At 39.5% G+C, this 21,875-nt stretch overlaps 1 protein-coding gene across 7 annotated transcripts in view; it reads right to left on the bottom strand.

The window, feature by feature from the left end:
• Positions 1–21,875, bottom strand: part of RIC8B (RIC8 guanine nucleotide exchange factor B) — a 103,233-nt gene that overhangs the window by 6,361 nt on the left and 74,997 nt on the right. For 2 of the 7 annotated variants that reach the window (XM_084880132.1, XM_084880129.1), the window contains exons 8-9: positions 20,910–21,054; positions 10,732–10,851 (exon numbers count right to left, since the gene is read on the bottom strand). In XM_084880132.1, coding sequence (XP_084736258.1) covers positions 10,732–10,851; positions 20,910–21,054 — 265 coding nt within the window. The other 5 variants (XM_084880133.1, XM_084880131.1, XR_014794716.1 and 2 more) reach the window with 4 other exon arrangements.

Below are 21,875 nucleotides of genomic sequence, written 5' to 3'. Positions count from 1 at the left end.
CACTAGGTCTTATTTTCGGAGAAACACGGTAGTAGCATTAACATTAATAGTGGTAGGAGTAGAGTAATAACTACAGTTCAAATGAAAGACTTCCATGAACGGTAAAGGAGTCCTAAATATTTGTGTTACTGTGGTATAATGAAAAGCACATATAGGCTTAAAGTCAGACAGCCCAAGGTTCTAATCCTGAATCCACTGCTCACTAGCAGTATGACCTTGAACTCTCTGAAATTCCACTTCCTTGTCTGTAGAATTGGGATAGGAATACCCACCTCACTTAATTGTCATGAGGGTAAAAGGTCATTATACACCTAAAGTGCAAGGTGCAATGGCTGGACTGTCATGGAACCCACAATGGCATTTCCTGTCACGTGCTTACGGAAAGTTTCCCCACGCTCGTTAGGGCAGTCGGGGAATTAAGTGGGAGAAGAATATGCAGAAGCAAATAAAAGACATGGTCCCTGTCCTCAAGAAGCTTTCAGCCAGCTCAGAAGAGAACACACACGCACATTAAACGGTAATAGAATTACAGGACAGCAGGTCCACAAGCCGAGAGATTAACAGGCAGAGCCCTTTCCCTCACCTGGTGCTCAATTCACGACACACCCTATTGCAACTCAAATCTGCTCAAAGGACAGAGAGGGTCCCTTACAGATAGGTATGTGACTGCTTTTCCTTACAGCTCCACGTTGCAAAGCTCCATCTTAACGTTTCTAACAGTCTTCCTCTCTGTCATACAACTAACAGCCCACAAATAGCAAAATGAAGTCTTTTGATCGAGGGACTCACTCCTAAAAGGTCTGATGCCTGACCTGGTTATAATAGACTGTTTCATTTTATCAGCTCCATTGTATCTAGATCAGCCAGATATGAACAGAGAATGGGAGGCATTAATGAATACCACAGACATGTTGCTCCACCAATCATATGTACACGTGGGAGGGACACAGGAGACGGGGAGGCTGGTCACAGGCTCCTTGCAGGCGATAGATGCAGGGCCGGACTGTAATGGTGGTGATGAATATGGATCATGGGGAGGAAGGCATCCCAGAAGCAGAAGGATTAGTCAAGCAAAGGCACAGAAACAAGAGTTAGTTGTGTGCAGGGATTGGCAAACAGGCTGGGTTGGCTGAGGTAAATTTTTAAAAAAGCTCAAAACAGATACAGGGTATGAAAGAGAATCTCAAAGGAGACTATGAAATCCTAGGCTGACAAGTCTGGATTACAGTACGAGGTATTTTTGTCTTCTATTTCAAGGGCCTTACATTTAAAACATTCTTCTTACAAAGCTTGAAAGCTGTGGAACACTATCACTGACATATAAGAAAAATTGCATGCTTTCATTTTCATATCCCTGTGTCTAGCACAGCGCCGGCAGATACAGACCCTCAGTAAGCATGTCTGAGCTAACCTTAGCTGCAGCTGTTATCACCTTGCACTGGCACAGAAAGGAAAGGCGTCCTCTGGGCCTCCTGAGTAAACCACAACCAAGAGGAAAGTTGCATCTCTGGGTAGAAGAGTCACTTTCATCATCAGATCCACAGAGCCAGGAGAGGTATTATGGGCATTCTACAGGAAATTCCTCCCAAGGCTCTCTCTAGTAGACTGTGAGCAATCTGAGGGCAGAGTCCATGTCTTCCCTGGCTGTGGTCTGCATACCTAGCATAGGACGGAGCACACAGCAGGTGCTCAATGCTTACTGAAAGAATACATGGGTCATAGCATCAGTGGAGAATGACAGAGAACCATCTGTCAGGAATCATTCTCATTACTTTAGGTGTAATTAATTAATTAATTTCCCTGATGAGGCAGAAGTCAGGCCCTTTGCACCGTACAGCCTGGAGCTCCCAACCACTAAATGGTGTAGGTTCAGCTTCTACCACATGGAGCACCAGGAGGTCTAGATTCGAATCGCAGATCTCCCACTAACGTGCTGGGTGACCTTGGGCAAGTCATCTCCTTCTCTGGGCTTGAGTCTCCTCATCTATAAAATGAAAGGGTTGGACAAGATGATCCTCCAGATTCTATGCTAAGTGTCTAAATATCAGGCTACTAAATAAAATTTCGAACTATTTAAAAAAAACTGCTAAGTTTTTAAGACACTAAAACTCAATACTGCTAAGCCTTTGTTTTTAATATAGTCTAAGCCTAAGAGTCAAACACAGCATCCTACCTAGTTGTCACTGACATACACCGAGACCAGAAATCCTTTCTGCAAAACTATCAGCGGATGATTAGAATGATTACAAAGTAAGTCAAAGCAGTGGCAGCAGTCACAAGGAAGGACCTAAACTCAATCATGGCCCTCAATAAACAGGCTACTTCATGAAGAATCATTGGTCCTAAATGATGAAGGCCCCACCTGAGGGTGTCAGATACATGAACATCGTGGTTAAACAGAGATACTGTATATTGAAATGTGCATCAGGATTAAGATAGTCACATAGCAACAACTCCTTCATACTTACCTTCAATGCTATACACAGGCCTTAACACAAGTTAAGACTGCCCTCGTTATCATCAAAAAGTACAGTGATGTCTACTGGATAAAGAGCCCAGTCTAGGCACTGTGACAGTATCATGGCGGGCTTCTCATCTGATCAGGCATCTGGCCAGGGAAGAGATAAGCCTCCAAGAATGTTCAACTGGAACGAAACATCATTTAGAAATTTGATCTTACTAAACGATAAGGAACCATAATCTATAAGGGTCTGGCCAGGCACGAGGACACAGATAAAGCACGTCCACGAAAGGAAACCCTATTTGCCCCAGCCTAACCCTTGGGACGCTCATGGAAACAAAAAAATGCTTTCTTAAAGAGCGAGGGGTGGGAGATTATGGAACTTACACCGTATTTAAAACTGTCTGCTATCTTTCTCTTTCTTCAGATATACTTTAACATATATCCACTCTATTTCCCTGTAAGAATGGTCCTTTGGGATGCCTGGGCTTATATAAACTTCTCAGAACACGAGAGAAGATTCCACTTTTTAGGGCTTCTGGTTCCTACGTAACTCTTTCCCCCAGAAACGACAGTGCAATATTGGGGATCAGATGCTAACATACCCAATAGCAAATTATAGAAGAGGCCAGATGTGTATGTGTATAAAACACCTTACTTGACCTGGAAGCAAGAGAATACTCTTGCCCACAGCACATGTTTTTGTGCAATACAAACAAAGCATTCAATTCAAGTGTACTTGTTGAAAAACAGGACATAATTAAGCAGTTGGTAAAATGCATTCTTGTTTCCCACTTGCAGATCTCCCGAGTCCCTTCGAATTTACCTATACGAGTTTCAGCTTCCCGCTTGCCACTTAGCTTGATAACGACTCAAAAATCATTCCCTTGTTTTCAAGGGCTCTTCTTTCTTGTCTGCTCTGGGTACTACAGGGCAGTATTGACACATGGAATTAATGACAGGGTCTGTAATGAAATAACAGTCATGCAAACACCGGTCTGCTCTTTTGATAAAACAGCATGTTAGAGACCTATTCACCTCCCTCTAATTGAGTACTGCATAATAGTTTCTATCCTTTTATGTAACATATTTTGTTCTATGATTAGAAAGGAAGAAAAGGGGTTCGGGAACCTATGAGGCATTGCTTCCTTCAATCATCCCCTGATTAATTCTCTGTTTTTAATGAGGGTGGCTGTTGTTTAGGCAGGTTCTGTTACATACTTGTTTTGTTGACTTCTGTACAATGTCTAACAAAACCCAGGATGGGATAATTGGGAACCATTTCTTTGGCCCAGGGATTCCTGCTCTTAATGCAAGGTTGGCTTGGTAAAAAGAACCCTGACATTTTAAATTAGCCATTTCATATTTAATTCCTTTTCACATTTGAGAGATAGGTTGAGAAACTGGTTTATAAATAAAAACCTTTTAATTAACACAGAGCTTTTCCCAAAATGCCTTGCAAGAATGGAGCCAGTGATGGCCTGGAGAAAGAAGCTCTGTAATCTTTGCGACATTTCCAAGTCTGAGTGCATCTTGTTTCAAGATTTCAGCATCACTGCAATAGCCACCAATTCACTGAAATACAATGGATTTTCCAGTAACTTGGGAGATTCTTATAAGTGACTTTAACCTTTTTCCCTCACAGAAATAACATACAGCCTCTGGCCCTGGTTCACATGCTCGGTTCCATCTGTGGAAGTGTCCTTTGGACGCTGATCCTCCATCTCTCCTTCCATTTTTCATCTAATGCTTCCCAGAGCTGCCTGGTTATACTGGTTTTTCACTAAGCCACTAACCCAGGAGGTAGGAGGTATATGGAGGCTTTTCCATAGCAAATTCTAGGTAGTCAGGCTGCATCTTTCAAAAACGATTCCGAGGCCCTTCAGCCCTCACATACTTTGGGAATGGGTACAATTGGGAAGGTTAAAAATGTAGCATAAAAATATCACTCCCAAGACAAATAGATATGGCATATTGTCCACACCACACCCTTACATTTTGTGAAGGCAATTGGGAGTTGTCTAAACAGTCTCAAAGGGAAGCCTTTTAAAAGTTAAGTTTGTTTAATGTGATCATACTAAGTATAAGAATGTTAGAATACCTAAAATCATTCTCTTTTCAAAACTGAGACCATAAAAAAAAAAAAAAAAAAAAGACACCTTATATCACTATGGAATCACAGCAGTTTTACAGGTTTCCTCTATATAAAACTTAGTTTTTTTTATTTTGTTTGTTTTTTTAAAGCATAGGCTATTTATTTAGCTCCTAATCTGCTATTGGAAAAGAGCTCAAATCAATTATGGGATGAAAGAATAGGAATATATGCCATCCAAACCTAAAAGATCTTCTCAGGAAAATATGCTTACTATCTTTCTTTATGCTTTGTCCTTGTTTAACATTTAGAATGTTTTATTAAAAATAACCTGACAGACAAATTTTTGAGAGGTGTTGGTAATTTTCAAGATAACATGATCTGGAGTCTGAAGACTAGGAATTGAGTCCGGCTATGTCATTATCCAGATGCCAGGCCCTGGGTCAGTCATATAAACACTGGTCCCACTTACTCTTCAGTAAAACACCTTTCCCTACCTAAGTCACAGGGCTGTTTCAGTGTTCAGAGGAGATAATATGTATTGAAGCACTTTTTAAAAACTTTAAAGCACTATATAAATATTAGTCTATTATTATTGTTCTCAATTCTGTTAGAAGACAGCATACAAAGCTTCTAAAAATGTGCTGCCCACCTCACATTAAACAGCATGGATAAAATACAGAGGATGAGGTTAGGGATATGCTAGAAGAATAAAACTCAGTTTTTCCCCCTTAAATAAAGGTATTCTTTATTTTGTCTGGGTAATTTCTTTATAGGATTTTTTTATCCTGTTGTCCAAATGAGCAAATTAAATAATAAGAGGTCAGTAGGCCAACTGACACTATTGAATAAAGGAGTAGAAATAGAAGTTATATGCTCTTGCCAAATATAAAGACTTAAAAGTTAAACAAGGGGGGTAACAAAGAGAGCAGAAAGTCAAAAGTCATTTCAGCTAGTGCTTAAACCAAGAGCTCAAAGTAGTCATTGCTACTAAAGGACAGTGACTGCCAACAGGCAGACAAAGGCGGCATGACATCCTCCTTCGGTACTGTCCAGCAAGGAAGGGCCCTCCATACCCTAGCAACATACAACATCCAGTTTTTTAAATTAATGCTCATCTGCCACTTCAAAGGTACATTTAACTGGGTCCCAGTTCCGTTAATTGGACTTCCAAGCAACCTCAGGGTGTATGTTAATGCTGTGAAATGGTGCTGTCTAATGAAACTATAATGTAAGATACAAAATGTAAGCCAAATATTCAATCTTAAATGCTCTGGTAGATACATTGAAAAAGTAAGGAAAGATAGATAAATTACTTTTAGTATATCATAAAATTTCAATGTAAAATCTATATTAAACAAATGAGATATTTTAATTCTTTTTGTACTGAGTCTTTGAAAGTCTGAGTATTTAAAACTTATAGGACATCCCAATTCAGACTAACCACATTACAAGTGCTTAACAGTCATTTATGTCTGGTGGTTACCACATTGGACAGAGGAGAGCTAAAGGATTTTCTGATGTAAACAATTAAATCTTTATACTTTAGTTCCTACAATAGATTTCACAATGCTTTAAAGATTGGACCACATTTCTGAAATATACCTGAAAAGCATTTCCTTGACTAACTCATCAAAAAGTTGGGTGTAATCATAGTTGTTACTTTTGTAAACAGAGCAAAGTAACTTATTTATAAGAAAAAATTACATATTTATTATTTTTCAGTCATAAAGCACTTGTCCCAACTTTAGTAAGTTTAAAAATAATCTCTGGATTGAAAAGAACTAATCCACATTTGGTACCTGCACTTATTAAGAAAGCCATGTCTCAAATACTGCACAATGACTGGCAATAAAAAAAAAAAAAGAATGAATAAATAAAAATTATTAGATAAGAAATGGGAAAATAATTATTATTTATTTATATACATGTAAACTTTAGAGGATGTTGATAGAATAAGTGAAAAGGCAATGGACCTTGTTAAAAAGTAATGGGGTAAGGGTGGGGTATAAGATTAATCAGTCCTGGTTCCAACTAAGGAACTAGAGGGGATTAGAAAGGTCAAAACAAACTTGAAATATTATTTCCCTTGGTTAGTTTAAGCTTAAGCCAATCAATCCTCTCCCTCCTTTTTGGAGGAGGCTGCATTATTATATAGGAGTTGTGTGCTGTAGCTAAGGTGAATGCAATTGTATTAGCTACACTGGACTTGCTTAACCACACACAATCCCCATTCTAATCTCCTGCTTAAATTGCAGGGCTTATTCTTTTTCCAATTCAGAGAAAGAAAGAGGAGGTATAGAGGCAGGCACGTTTCATCCCCCTTTCCACCTCTGCTCTCACATTAAAATTGTCAAATGAAGCTTTCTATAATAATCTCATGCCTCAAGCCTGAAAGTTTATCTTTGATAAGTATTAAATTTTATTTCTATATAAAATAAATTGTGAAGCCTGATATTTAAATTAGCTAGTCATGGGCCAAAGAACCTTTATAGAATTCTTTTCTAGTCCTGAATTTTATGACATTTGGCCAAGAAATTGAACTGCCAATAGTATGCTGTAAAGTCGTAAACCATATAGGCTATTTTATAGAACAGGAAATGACCTTCGATTTGGGGATCAGCTGTGTGTGTGTGTGTTATTTTCTCTCACACTGGGGAAACCACGGGATACAAGGCACTGTACTAGCTAGACATGATGGGATTATAGGGCTCAGATTATTCTCAAACTCTTAAGACCCCCAGGTCCGCTGCCACCCCCTTATCTACATCTGTTCCAAATACAGTCCTTTTACTTAAAAACAAACCAAGCTCTTGGAATACTTCTAAGTCAGGTGGTATTCAATGGGAAGAAAAGGTTTGAGCACTGGTCTCTCCAGTGTCCTTGGAAATCCAGGTAAGATAAGGCTGCTAGGATGGTGAGCTCCTTGAGGCAGTAGCTATGGCCAGCGTGGAGGCAACATGGAAATGTAATTTTAATTTTTGCATTGGTGGTTTTACAGTTTTGGTAGTGTATATCATCTATACCCTACACCAGGCTCAGTAACAGTATTTGGCATGACCAACCTTAGCAGCACTTTGGTAAATGCTTTGGCACGGGCCACTGTTGCTAACCACCATCCTGGTACAGGTCCTTCACATCTGCTCTCCTATGGATGGAAAAAAGGAAGTGTCTAGTGTCCATTCATTGGCCACATCACCTCCAACCCTATCCTTGACTCATGTGCCATTCAATTCAGGCCCAGGAGAGAGTGATTTCATTTCTGAGAAGGAATTTAACCAGATGAAGCTACAGTACACTTTTAGTGCAATAAAGACTTGGTGGGATGCAGGACATCCTTGGAGGTTGAGGGAGCTGACCAGCAGCACAATGCTGAAGAAAATGACCAGGAAGTATTGTGGCCAACACTGACTCTCACAGACAGACACAGTAGCACAGCAGACAAAGCAAAAGTCTTGAGTTCTGGAAAATGAAGTTCCTAGTCTCACTTTATTATGAAGCTAGCAAGAGAATGTATGTGAAATGTTTTGTAAACTGTTAACGGAAATGGATTATCACCAGACATTAGTTTGGAAATGTTTGGGAAATTCTTTGGGACTTGCTTCCCCCAATGATAAATTTGATAGTATATTAATCAACTAATGATAAAACAACTTGAGCTCTTTAGAAGAAAGATGTAGTATGTGAATGTAGTATGTGGATACCAAAGATTTATCTTAACAAAAATAAGTTTCCCTCAGCCCAGAATGAATGGTCATTTCTCTACCTGTCTATTAAATATCTTTTACACTTTAAGGATCAGCACAAATGCTACCTTTCCTGAAACAATCCAGACAGAACGAACTGCTCCTTTTCCTGGGTGCTTCCAGTTCAACACAGACCTTATTTTCTTTTCTTCTAGAACAGATTTCCTTCACTAGAACGTGAGCTTTCCGGAGGCAGAGCTTGTCATGTTCACCAATCTCCCTCATCTTCCTAACACAGCGCCTTGCTAACATTAATAAATGTTCCTTGGCTTGTACTGCATTTAGTCTACTTTGGCTTACGGCTTCTTGTTTACCTCAAAAGAACCAAAACCAAAACCAATAACAGTGAAAAGAGAGAAGAAACTTAAGACAAACATATAAGATGCATAAAGAATGGCTTCATTCTTTGCATTCCTGCTTTGGAATGCCCACTGCTGATCTCCACACAGCTTTGTCATTGACTGTTATTAGTGAGAGCAAATGTTAGAAAGCACAGGAAGGCAAACAATGTGAAAGACCCACACACGTCATGCAAAGTCTGTCATGTAGACTACTCTCCAAGTTGCCTTTAGCTCCAATTTCTCAACAGCAAAATCGGTACCAACAAGACCTATTTGCTGTGCTTTGTAAGTGCAAAAATCAAAATCAGTGTCACCTTCAGGTTGAGTTGGGCACTATCTGCTGGGTATTCCTGGGTGAGTACATACCTTCTTTGAGGCCTAGTTTAAATCAGGTGGAAGCTTGGTTATTTCAGACTTGACGTTTGTGCATTTATTTGTTGGCAGCCTCTAGAATACGTGAATTTCCCTGAAATCACATGAAGGCCCTGGCACTGTTTTTGTTGCTGTTATCGAAACACCCATAAAGGTGAATTTATATTAGGGATGCCTCTTGTCTCTTTCAGTAAGTACCTGAATGACACTGTATTGTCTTACGTAGTTCTGTCCCTCATCTCCCACTTTCCTAGCTTGGAGCTTACTCATCATGGATATAGGGGCCAGTTGACTAGCATCTTTGTTATCTTTTAAGAACTCATATTATTAAAACAATTTATAAACAGGATATTTATGTAACTGTCCGGTTTGCTAGTATGTCCTAACATACTAATGTGCTCCATTCAGTCCTGTTAACACTTCCTATCCGAGCAGAGGGACTCTTAATCCACTGTGTTTCATCGGTCCTTTTGGAAACAGCTAAGCACAAATCCTACCGTTATATATTCATTCCTAACTTGTTATTCTGCCTCCCATAGGTTTGCCATATCGTATCTTATATTTGACTATTCTACCAAAAGTATGGAGAATGTCATCTGCAAACAGATGACAATGTCTTTTGAAGACTGTGAGCATTGTCAGTTGACTAAATTGTAACCCTGGGAAAAGATGAGAGTTTAAAAAGACTCCCTAGAAGTTCTACTAGGTTTGCAGGTGCTGAAACTACTTACTTCTAAATAACTTGTACCAACCACACTGCCAGCATCATCTGAAAGCAGCTCAGACTCCGCAGAGGGTCTAACTCCCCACCCGCTTTTGTCACACTCTCATGCTTTCAAACATTTCTACTCGGCCCCCTGCTGTGCTCTAAGCTTCTGCCCTCTTTGTTACACCTTTTCCTTTAATGACTGGCTTTCCTATTCCAGTTGCTGCTTCTCTTGGCTGTGGGATACTGTTCTTCAGAGTGTGAAAAAGGAGATGAGCAGAAGAAATTCACCTTTAAGTGACACAGAAGCACTCACTCAAGATGGCTTAAACGAGAAAGTGACTCAATGCATGGACGGAAAATAAGCAATTCAGGCAAGTGTGAAAGGAATTAATATTTTCTAATAATTCCTCCAAGATACCTAGTTGCTGATTAGTATATATTTGATCTAATTATTTTCCAAACTGACTATTTTTGGAGGAGAAGGAGATGTGGAGCCAGAAGGGAAGGGGAGACTGTTTTTAGAGCCCCTAATTAATGCAAGCGCCTGCTTTCAGAAAAGCCTTCATTTGAGCTATTCCTTTTCACTTTTTCCTGATGGGTGCATGACAATTTAGAATTCTTGGTTCCATCAAAAAAGAAAAAAAAGGAAAAAAAGCATCATGATTTGAAACAAAAAACCAAAACAGACCAAAACAAAAAATACAAGAAGCGGCAAAATCACTGAACCTAACTCAGCATCTTTTTGAAGACAGGGAGGTTAGTTGGTTAAATGTCACAGTGACCTAGCAGTTACTGTCCCACCTTGGGGACTGTGACTGTTGAAGAGTGCATGTCCAGAGGCACAGGTAGGGGACACGGGAGCCGAGAGCACTAACTGCTGCTGCCAGGGCCACCCTGTGCCAATCAGCATGGGTTTCCAGAGCTGCTGCTCTCTGGTAACTCTCAGCGAGAGAGACAAAGAAATAGAACATTTGTAGAAACCAAGCAAAAAATGGATGGGAATACAATACCTGGAAAGTTTATCAAGCATGTTGACAAGTTTCATGGCTTCATATTCTTTTTGTTCTTCTGTCATTTCATCTATAAGGTTTGGCATTGGTTCCTCTAAATGACCAGTGATAAGATTAATGCTACAAAAAGAAAAAAAAGTTATGCTGTATGTTTTAAAATTATGCTCTTTCTATATTTTGCTGGTCCAAGTTGTAAGTTATAATAAGAAAGAGTATAGTTGCCAAAAAAAATTGGCAATAATAGAATTTTATGGTATATAACTGCTCTAGGAATTTTTTTTTAAATTACTTTCCTAGTATTAACTATTGTTTTTAAAAAAAGTAAAACTAACTTACTTGCCAGCTTAAAAAAAATAAGGCCCGGCTGCTTTTTAAAAATAAGAAATTTGATTGGCTATTTAGGGTAAATATCCTTGGATGCACACCTTTTTCATTAATTATAAGGGGGAAAATGATTTAAGAGAGTAAGAAATTCATTTTGTGATACAGCATAAAACATATAAAAAAATTTGGAAAAATGATGATAGGCTGGAATCTGAAAATGAAAGCATGCCAATTTATAATCTCAATAAATTAGTCCATTAGTGATACCACAGAAGACAATGAGTGTTTAAATAATAAAAGATAAAGCAGAAGAACAATTTTAATTAGATTTGATCTGACCTACATAAAAAAGGAATGAAATGTAGCCTACCAAAAGACAGGTACACCCCATCTGGCTTTTTGGAAATAGATTTAATAAAGTACTTAGAATGAATACGTTCCATAAACTATGCATGAAGTTCTAATACCAAACAAGCTACTTCTTAGATAAAAGACACATTATTTTTTTTAAGAAAGTGAAATAAAAGGTAGTTCTTCCAATGGCTGCTAAATATCTGTAAGTTAAATATATTGATATTTCTGGAGAAAAGGACAAGCAATTGTGGCATTTTGTACTAGCCAAGTACAGATGTTTTTTGTTTTATTTTTTTAATATATTTTTTATTGATTTTATACAGAGAGGAAGGGAGAGAGATAGAGTTAGAAACATCGATGAGAGAGAGTCATCGATCAGCTGCCTCTTGCACACCCCCTACTGGGGATATGCCCGCAACCAAGGTACATGCCCTTGACCAGAATCAAACCCGGGACCCTTCAGTCCACAGGCTGACGCTCTATCCATTGAGCCAAACCGGTCCCGGCAGATGGTTTGCTTTTAATGATCAAATGAAATATCCCTGCAAACAGCAAATTGCTAATAAATTGCTTTGTAGGGTCTACAAACACAAATGCGTTCAGGGACCAGGCCTTCAGGAGAAGCAAGTGAGTGAACTGGTTGAGTATAAGTAATGTGGAATGCTGGGACTGGAATAAACTAGAGGTTAGAATGCGAGAATCAATAGAAAAAGTCATGTGGGCCAAAACAAGGACATTGTGATTAATTCGGTTCTCTGTGGCGAGCTTCTATTAGGCAAGTTAACTTTACTGGCCTGGGCTTTCTCATTTGGAGTAAGGGTTAAGCCACAGGTACTATTCTGTGTTACCACATTTCTTTTTCTTTTGCTGAATTCCTCAGAGGTTACATGACATGCAGATTCTTTTGAAAGAATTCAGTGCTCACCATCCTAAAAAACTGGATCTAAAACATCTGTTTTGCCATTCTTACATAAGACCCATGTCTAGAGCTGTGGTTAAAAAATCTTTTTTCCTTCAAAGCAGTGGAAACCATCCCCTGCTTCTTATTTAACAAATGAAACCCTCAGTAGAGGGCCACTGTGTAAAGTGGACAAAAGTTGGAACTGCTCAGGCAGAAGAGATAGGGATGGCCAAGAGCCCCCTTTATTTGTCTGCACTCATAAGGTATTCCCTAAGACTATGCCAGGAACTGTGATGCTCAGGGTAAACAGTCTGAAACCCACAGGCTTGCCAGTGATTTTTAGCCTTGGCTATACATTAGAATCACTTGGGAAACTTTAAAGGGAACTTAATCTGTGTGTGTGTGTGTGTGTGTGTGTGTGTGTGTGTGTGTGTGTGTACATGTATATACTAAAGAAATCTGTGCATAGGGGGTGAGGGTGGGGTGAGGGGGTGTCCCTCAGCCCAGCCTGCACCTTCTCCAATCTGGGACCCCTCGAGGGATTGGGCCTTAACGGGCACCCAGACATCCCTCTTACAATCCAGGACTGCTGGCTCCCAACTGCTCACCTGCCTGCCAGCCTGATCATTCCCTAACCACTCCCCTGCCAGCTTGATAGACACCTAATTGTTCCCCTGCCAGCCCGATTTTCCCTAACTGCCCTCCCCTGATGGCCTGGCTACCCCTAATTGTCCTCCCCTGCAGGCCTGGTCACTCCTAACTGTCCTCCCCTGCTGGCCATCTTGTGGTGGCCATCTTGTGTCCACTGGGGGCGGCTATCTTGTGTGTTGGAGTGATGGTTAATTTGCATATCATCTCTTTATTATATAGGATGTTTTTAAGTTTTCCAGATAATTCTGATACACAATGAGCTTGGAAACACTGGGCTAGAGTGCCTACTTCAGACACTCGTAATGCATTATTACTGCCTCTCCTTTTTTATTTTTTATTTTTTAATTTTTTTATTTAGGTGCTCATAAAAGAAGAGAAAAAGTCCTCTAGTTAAGTGGCCATTAACAAAAATACTGAATGGGGTCATCATTTTCCCCAAAAAAATCAAGAACAAAGAGGACCCAGACAAGGATTCTGAGAACTACAGAGTTCTTAAGAGGTATCCAGATGCCACAATGAAAATGTAATTCCATCTATTATTTACTTAGGCATATAATGAGACATGTTTTTACTGGTTTCTCTACTACCCCTTGCTAACTCAGAAAACAACTAGTCTTATAAATGATAAGTAAAAAGTACTTATTGTAGGCACATACCACTTCCCAAGCAAACAAAGGAAATCAGTTCTTAGAACAAAGTATAAGGGAAGGTAGTAGACATATTAACATATATGCTCATCTTGCCTCCTGAGTGAAGGCTTCTCTCATAAAGGTCTATGGAGGGGTGATTTTAAAAACCAGGCCCACAGACTGCTTTAGAATATGATGACATTATATAAGCCATTGTGTGCCTCAGGGAGAGGTGTGTCAGGAGGACACACTGGTGAGCTCTGTGGTATGGTGGACACCACAGCACACAAAGGTCAGGACATGCATTCCTGGGTCAGAGCACATTTGATTCTTTTCTTAGTTCTTTTAAGGGCTTAATGGAAGGGATGTCTGTTTTCTGTAAGCTGACCTCAAGTACTCCGCTGCTAAAATGATTGAACGGCTTGCTCTGAAATTAGGTACTAAAATCACAAAACCCTTTGCTCACTGAACATAAAAGTAGTAGCTAGAGTTAATTTTTATGGAGTAGGAACTTACCATCCTTTACCCATGGAGTAGAACATTCCAGTCCCCCCAAAGTCACTCCAGGGATTCAGGTTTCATTTCTCCTTTACAAAATCACCCCACCTGCCCCCGTACTCAGAACAATGTAAACAACACCACAGCAAACAACAGGAGCTATGCCACCCTCTTAAGGGAAAGATGGTAGCGTGCTGGGGGCAGGAGGCAGACTGGGACCCTGTCTCCGCCCTTGCTCCCCACTTCACACTAGTGGCATGCAGTTTCCTTACCCAGAGAAGAATAGAAAACAATCACCACCACAATGATGTCAGTTTCCATAAAATAGGTTATTTTCAGTTGAATAAACACTTGCCACCTTATAACCTCAAACAGTAGAGTATGCGACTTAGCTTTCAATTTCAGGATCTTAACCCTATGAAATACTGGGGTTCATTTTATTTTGTTCCAAGATGCTGAGTCTTAAGATACTTTAAGTACATAATTGTGGTGGGTATTTTCTGTGGTATTTCATTGAGAATTTTGTATTACATTAGGCCCTTATATGAACTGACTACAGCTATATGGGCCGGGAGATGAAATTATTAAGGCATACTAAAAAGTATGAGCAAATAATAAACATATGCATAAAAGTTGAAATACATTTCAAGTCTTTTGCTTGTTCTTAAAATTGTTACATTTGATCATCAATAGCACTAGGTCACTTAGCAAAAAAAGACCCATTAAAAATCCCCTGAGCTACATGAAAGTTAACTTCAGTCTCTAAAAAGTGTGGATTAAATTTTACTCAAAGCACTGTTGCTGAAGAATGAGCTATAAAGCTCAACCCCTACAGAGCCAGGCAGGTAAGATGAGCAGAAAGGATATGCTGTCAAACCAAGGAAACTTAGGCCTGGTATGAAGGGAACCGTACCAACTCCATTGCCATGCAAGAATATTATTAGAAACTTCCACTTTTTAAAAAGGAGCTGAAAATCCAAATTTTCACATGAAATATCTCAATTCTACATTATGGCAAGTAATAATTTAAGCAGTACTATATAAAGTTAAAAACAACAACAACAACAACAACAACAACACACACATACACACACACACACACACACAAACACACACACAAAACCCAAACTACCAACACAACATGGAAAAGTCAAGCATAACCTACCTATAATCTAAATCTAACCTATGAGTTTATAATTTGCAATCTCTGGGAAAGAATCAGGGTTTTAGGAAAAGGCATCTCACAGTCCAGGAGCCCTCAGGGGTGGGAGACAACGCCCCCATTACACCTCTGCTGCTGCCACTACTGGCATTGCAAGTCTTGGCCGGCCCTCGTTACCTGAGCCTCCGATGGCCCTGGGCGGCTGGGCAACTGACAACTGAGGCTTGCCTGTGCCTCGGCTGGCCCTGGATGCCTGGGGGGCTGAGGGGACTGGGGGACTCCGGAGGCAGGTGCATGGAGCGGCCAGACCCACCTAGTGGCAGGCCTGGATGTGCCACATGCCTGCCTCCCCAGAGGGGCTGAGGGGACTGGATATTACTATCTTGTGGCTGTGGAGGCCACCATCTTTGAGGGCGTGACAGTCAATTAGCATATTCCCTCCTTATTGGCTGTGGGCGCTGCCATCTTTATGAGGGTGTGATGGTCAATTAGCATATTCCCCCTTTGTTAGATAGGACGGTAGCCAGAAGATGGACACAATTTAAGTCTTCACTGACAGAAGAATGGTTAAATAAAATGTGGTACATACAAATGGAATGTCATTCAGCCTTAAGAAGGATGGAAATTTTGGCACATGCTGTAATACAGATGAATCTTAAAGAGATTATTCTAAGTGAAATTAGTCAAAAAAGGATAAATATTGTGTATGATTTCACCTATATATGGTTCCTAAAATGGTGAATTTTATAGCATGTATATTTTACCCCTCAAATAAGAAGGCAAAGTGAAGAGCACAATAAAACTTGCTTTGCCTACCTCAACCACACCCGCTCCCCCCAAAAAAACACACACACCATAAGCTTTGAAGTCAGGCCACCTGATAACTCATGAATTATGTGCTCTACACAAGTACTTGACATCATTGAGCTTTAGTGTCCTCTTCTATAAACTGGGGAGAACTCTCTCCCAAAGGGTTACTATGAAAGTTAAATGAGATAATATCAGGAAAGTTCTTAGAACAGTACCTGCACATATTAGACACTCAATACATAACAGCTATTATTATTAGCATAAATGAGCCACTTGCTAAGAAATAAGCAAGCCAGAAGGCCTTGGATGATGTAGTAAGCTTACTCTGTTCAGTTAAATCATCACCCAAGAGGGGCCTGTGCAATCTTCATTAACTAAAGAAGCCATGCAACAATTATGTATTTGGAGCAATTTCCTATACATATATTCAGATAGAGACATTAGTTAATGGTTGAAAATGTCTCAAGTAGTTTGAGAATTACCATAAAAATAGAACAGTGATTCTACAATAAACAAGATGGTAAATTATGAAACATCTTAATCTAAGTTTTTGCAGTCAATTAGCAGTGCAAAGAACTAGGGTGTGTGTTGTCACTCTTTCACTGTTTACCAAATATTTACTAAGTGTCTATCGTGTAGCAACCATACAAATAAGTATACTGAATACATATATGTATATATAGAGATACCATATTGTAAAAAAAACCTCCAAAATGTCTATTTAAATTATAGTGCTTCTTAGTGTTTCCTATGTTGAGTGTTTTGGATTAAGACTGATAACCTTTATTATAAAGGATAGAGAAACTATGGTTGTAAATCTATAGGAAATGAAATGTGGAGCAGCACTAGTCATCTAACACAACTGACCTTTTGTTGGCCATTTACCCAAATTATAACACAAAAATAAAATAAAATAAATAGAAAGTACAAAACTGGTAGGGTTGCAAATATCTCAAAAGCTGGTAAAGTTACAGAGCCCAGTGTAATGCAGAAGAGGCAGTGATTTATTCTCAATTCTGACCTTCCAGAGCAGCAGTCGCGGAGCACCAATGGTCCGAGTACTACTGGCTGGCGACCGCTGTTCTAGATCTGAACTTAGATTGTATTTCATGACGGCTTACAGTAAGTAAATTCTGCTTCCTAGAAATGGTAGTTAAATCCTATCTTATCTAAATATACCATCACAGCCCAAACTAGGCCAAAGGGAAAATCTTCAAGTCCTGATTTCTGGCTCATTTACTTGAATAAATATTAAAAACAAAAATCTTTCATGGATAGCCCCCGATATAAGGAGACATTTATATGGGATCTGACTTCATGTAACATAATAAACCTTGACAAATAAAAGAAAAAAATTCCTTTTTGCTAAAAAACTGTCAATACAGATGCTGACAGAGCTACGGCTGAGAGAAATATAGTCAAGAAGGCAATACCCAAGTAGGTTGGTATAATGATTTTAAGCTTCTGAATGTGATCTGAATTAGTGGGAGTATTAAAAGCATAAGGAGGTATCTTAAAGTTCTGGCCACTCTGGCCTTCCCATCCTTCTCCTCTTGTGTACAGAAGTTCTTTAAAGACACCTCTTTGGACCCCGAGGCTCCTAACCACCCTGAAAGTCACTGGCCTACAATAAACCAAATGTCATTAGATACACATCTTGTGATTGATGTTTGCAATTTTGTATACACCATCTCAGTCAGGTATATTACATAGACAGTTTAGGAGCCTCCATGCTCAGAGGCATAAAAGAAACAGGTATGAAATTAGAATTTAGAGATTTGGTTTCTCTTCGATACAATACCAAAGTTTATATGAAACCTTTTAACAAACATGGCTAAACATACATCAAATATCTGTGTGGCATGTAACTTGATTCAATGAGTGTATCCTGTCTAAGTGTGCTAATTACAGAAAGCCATTTCCAGTCCATTAAATACATTTATTTTGACACAAAAAGGACTGTTGTGATAATAACTGTCTCCCACAGCCTGAATGTAAGCTTCATACAATTCTTGGTTTCAGATTCCACTGAAGGATTACAGGTTACCTTGGTGTATTAATCAGAATCCACTTACATTTTTTTACAATGGGATAAGGGCCAACTGGATGAGGGGTAATTTCTCTGCTTTTGCCAATACTAGCAACTCTTGTGAATAAATGTATCATAAGAAACCTACACTCTGATCCAAGCAATCCTGTCAGATTTTATAAGTTCCACTAAATTGATAAAAGTTTTCAGGGAAAAAGTTCAGGCTCTGTGGGTCACGGCATAGAGCACAAAGGACTATCTCACTTGGAAAGTACTTTATTCACCACTACTTCCACAAAGACTATCTAGTTAAAGTATTTTAACAAATCAAACATCCCCCTACGCTGTTTCACCTAAAATTAGGGAAGATACAAGAAAAAACAAAAACAGACAGGAAACTCATACTTGTGATGAGTAATCTTTAAGAAACACAAAATTTCACAATCGTGACTACTCTGACCGTAAGACACCATTCCTATTAACAACGTAGGCCAGGTCCAAAGGCTAAAGATTAGGGATGTAAGGCCCAAGAACTAGTACAGAATCTCCTATGGCGGAAAACGAAGACAACAATATCAAACCTCATGGTCTTTGATTTAAACAAACAATGTTCTTCTGAAATCTAGCATGTCTATTTCCCATACCATTGGAAGAGACCCAGTGTTCTTGTATTTTCTCTGAACTCTTTCTTGTTACAGTAGCATTCTGGTGCTTGCTAGATACAAGGCCATTACCATTCCAGAAATCATCTACCAAACAAAAGCAACAATACACATTGAGTTGCAACAATACTGACCGTCCACAAGTACTCAAGGGTTGTCTAAGTTGACTGAGTCCACATCCCTGGGGCACAAAGAATGCCTAATGTAATTTCTCTCTTCCTTTATTTTATTTTATTTTTATTTTATTATTTTTTAAAAATATATTTTATTGATTTTGTACAGAGAGGAAGGGAGAGAGATAGAGAGTTAGAAACATCAATGAGAGAGAGTCATCGATCAGCTGCCTCTTGCACACCCCCTACTGGGGATATGCCCGCAATCAAGGTACATGCCCTTGACCGGAATCGAACCCAGGACTTTTCAGTCCCCAAGCCAACGCTCTATCCATTGAGCCACACCGGTTTCGGCCTCTCTCTTCCTTTAATATGAGACTTCTCCACTGGTATATTTTAATGTTTCAAATGGAGAAATATAAAACATTAAATTGTTATGGAAATATAATTTATGAAATGAAAAAAAAAAAAAAAAACAAGAATGAGCAAGACTACATTATAATTAAGTTATATATAATAAGGGAAATATTAAAGTATGATTTCTCTATCTTGTCTTCAAATACTTGATAGAGATACCCAATTCATAACATCTAAATGGTGGCAATCTTAAGAACTTACTGCTAGCATTTCCCCCAAAAGCCTTTTTTGGGGGGAAGAGGATATACTCTATAAGATCCTGCTGAGGCTGATCACACTGGGTTGCTAAAAGTACTGTTACCTGCTCAGCCGAAACCGGTTTGGCTCAGTGGATAGAGCATCGGCCTGCGGACTGAAAGGTCCCGGGTTCGAATCCGGTCAAGGGCATGTACCTTGGTTGCAGGCACATCCCCAGTAGGGGGTGTGCAAGAGGCAGCTGATCGATGTTTCTCTCTCATTGATGTTTCTAACTCTCTATCCCTCTCTCTTCCTCTCTGTAAAAAATCAATAAAATATATCTAAAAAATAAATAAATAAAAGTAATGATACCTGCTCAGACCAATTTGCTGAGAATATGGGCAATAAAATTCCCAATTAGGGCACAATCTTATACCTTCTCATACTCCATTCCTTTAATGTCAATAGGATATAAAATGAACATAAAGGGGGGGGGGGAGCGGCTAATTTTGCAGATAATGATTTTCTATCTTTGACCAAATACAACGTGACCCACATCACACTCTAGAAGACTATCAGTAGAAAACAGCATGTCAACATCAATGATGCCAAAAGGCAGTTACCCTTTTAATATTCAGTAATAAAAACCAAGAAACTGAGCTCAAACAACTTAGGAACTTAGGAACCTACCTGGAATGGGGGATGAGAAGATGAAAAGGATGGCGAGGGAAGGCAAGGAAGTAGAGGTGGTTTGTCTGCGACAGAGGAATTAGTGTCTTATTTGTAAGCACTGACTCAGGGAAGACTTGAGTCTCTATACAGAGCACTATGCATCTGCTCAGAGGTAATTCCCTCAATGTTTGAGTAAAATTTACCATGGAGCCAAAGTTCTTTACTTTTGCTAGTAATGTGCCTTGTTGCTTTATTGGCTCATAAAGGCTTTTATGCAAGAGGAAAACTCAGAATGTATGGAACCTACATTTAGCTTTCTGAGAAAGAATGAAGTATCAAATAACCAACCTAAATACTCAGTCTTGGTTATACCTTCTAAAATCTCAACCTATGGAAAGGAAGCAACAATACTTTAAAAATATATGATGGTAGATACATAAAAGCACCATCTCTCTTATGAGAGCATGTCGAAAATAATCATGCAGCACAACATTTCTTGCAATTATTATCCTTCCTCAATCACTTGAAGATACTCTGTAAGGCAGCGGTCACCAATCGGTGGTCCATGGACCACTGGTGGTCCGTGAGGTCTGAAAGGTTGGCGACCACTGCTCTAAGGCATGAGCAATGAAACTGCCTCTGAAAACACTATTAAATGGAAAGTTCCCAAATCCACAAAAGGAAAAAAACACACTTGGAAAATGAGAGACAAAGGAAGTGAAAGCCAAATAACCCACTCAAAGGCACAGAAGTAGGTGAAAAGAAACTTGATACTATACTTTGGTTTTGCATTTTTGTATTCTTCAGTGTCTGTGTCCTCGTCCTCTGAGTACCAATTATCTCCTCTTCCTCCAGTCAAGAGGCCCCTGGCCGCCAACAGTCCCGCAGCGTTCCCATAGCCAGTGTATTTCAGCAGGCTATCCACTGCAAAAACAGAACAGGTTTTAGACAGGAATCCTCGAGGGTGCACTAGCATCACTGACTACTCACCAACACAGGGACGCTGGAGATAAAGGCTATGATGGTAAAGCTTAAAACGGAGAATTTTTCAAAGTGTGGTTGGTAGTGGTTACACTGAGCTACCTACAAACTCTCCTATGTGCTCTGAGGACCAATCTTTTTTCAGGTTTCTGAAATTCAAACAGCTGATTTGAATATACTTTGTTGCAGAAGTGGGGCTCTCTGACGACCAGGGCATTGTTAAGGGTGCAGTTTTAAGTTTTTGTTCACAAATCTTATTTCTTTATCCAGTTTTAGAGAAATAATGATTAGAAATGAGTTACTGGCATTTTACCAACATTGCACATCATGTAAAATTTTTCTTACACCCTTTGTAGGAACTGGAGGGAAAGAAAATAAGAAAACTTAAGGATATTAGCAAATAGAATAGGCTAAGTTATTGCTTTTTTAACAAAGTCAACAATCTATATACATAAAAGGTTAACATACTAAGTATCTGACTGTCCAACCGGTTGGTATGACGCACACTGACCACCAGGGAGCAGATGCTCAACACAGGAGCTGCCATGACATGCACTGGCTGGCACCACACCTGGCACCTATAAACCAACCCTCAGCTTCCCCCAAGTGGGACACAGGCCCCACCACCACACAGGAATGATACCTCACCAAATTGTAGCCAATGCTGGCAAGACCCCCATGGCACAAAATGTGGCCACAAGCCAATCCAGCCTGGAAACAGTCACTGTGGGTACTGGGTAGTGACGTCACATAGCAACGCCTGG

Source organism: Pipistrellus hanaki (assembly GCF_964339955.1).
Source record: "Pipistrellus hanaki genome assembly, chromosome: 3".
Lineage (NCBI taxonomy): Eukaryota > Metazoa > Chordata > Mammalia > Chiroptera > Vespertilionidae > Pipistrellus > Pipistrellus hanaki.
The sequence above is the reverse complement of the archived record's forward strand: the minus strand, read 5'-3'. Positions and strand labels throughout refer to the sequence as shown.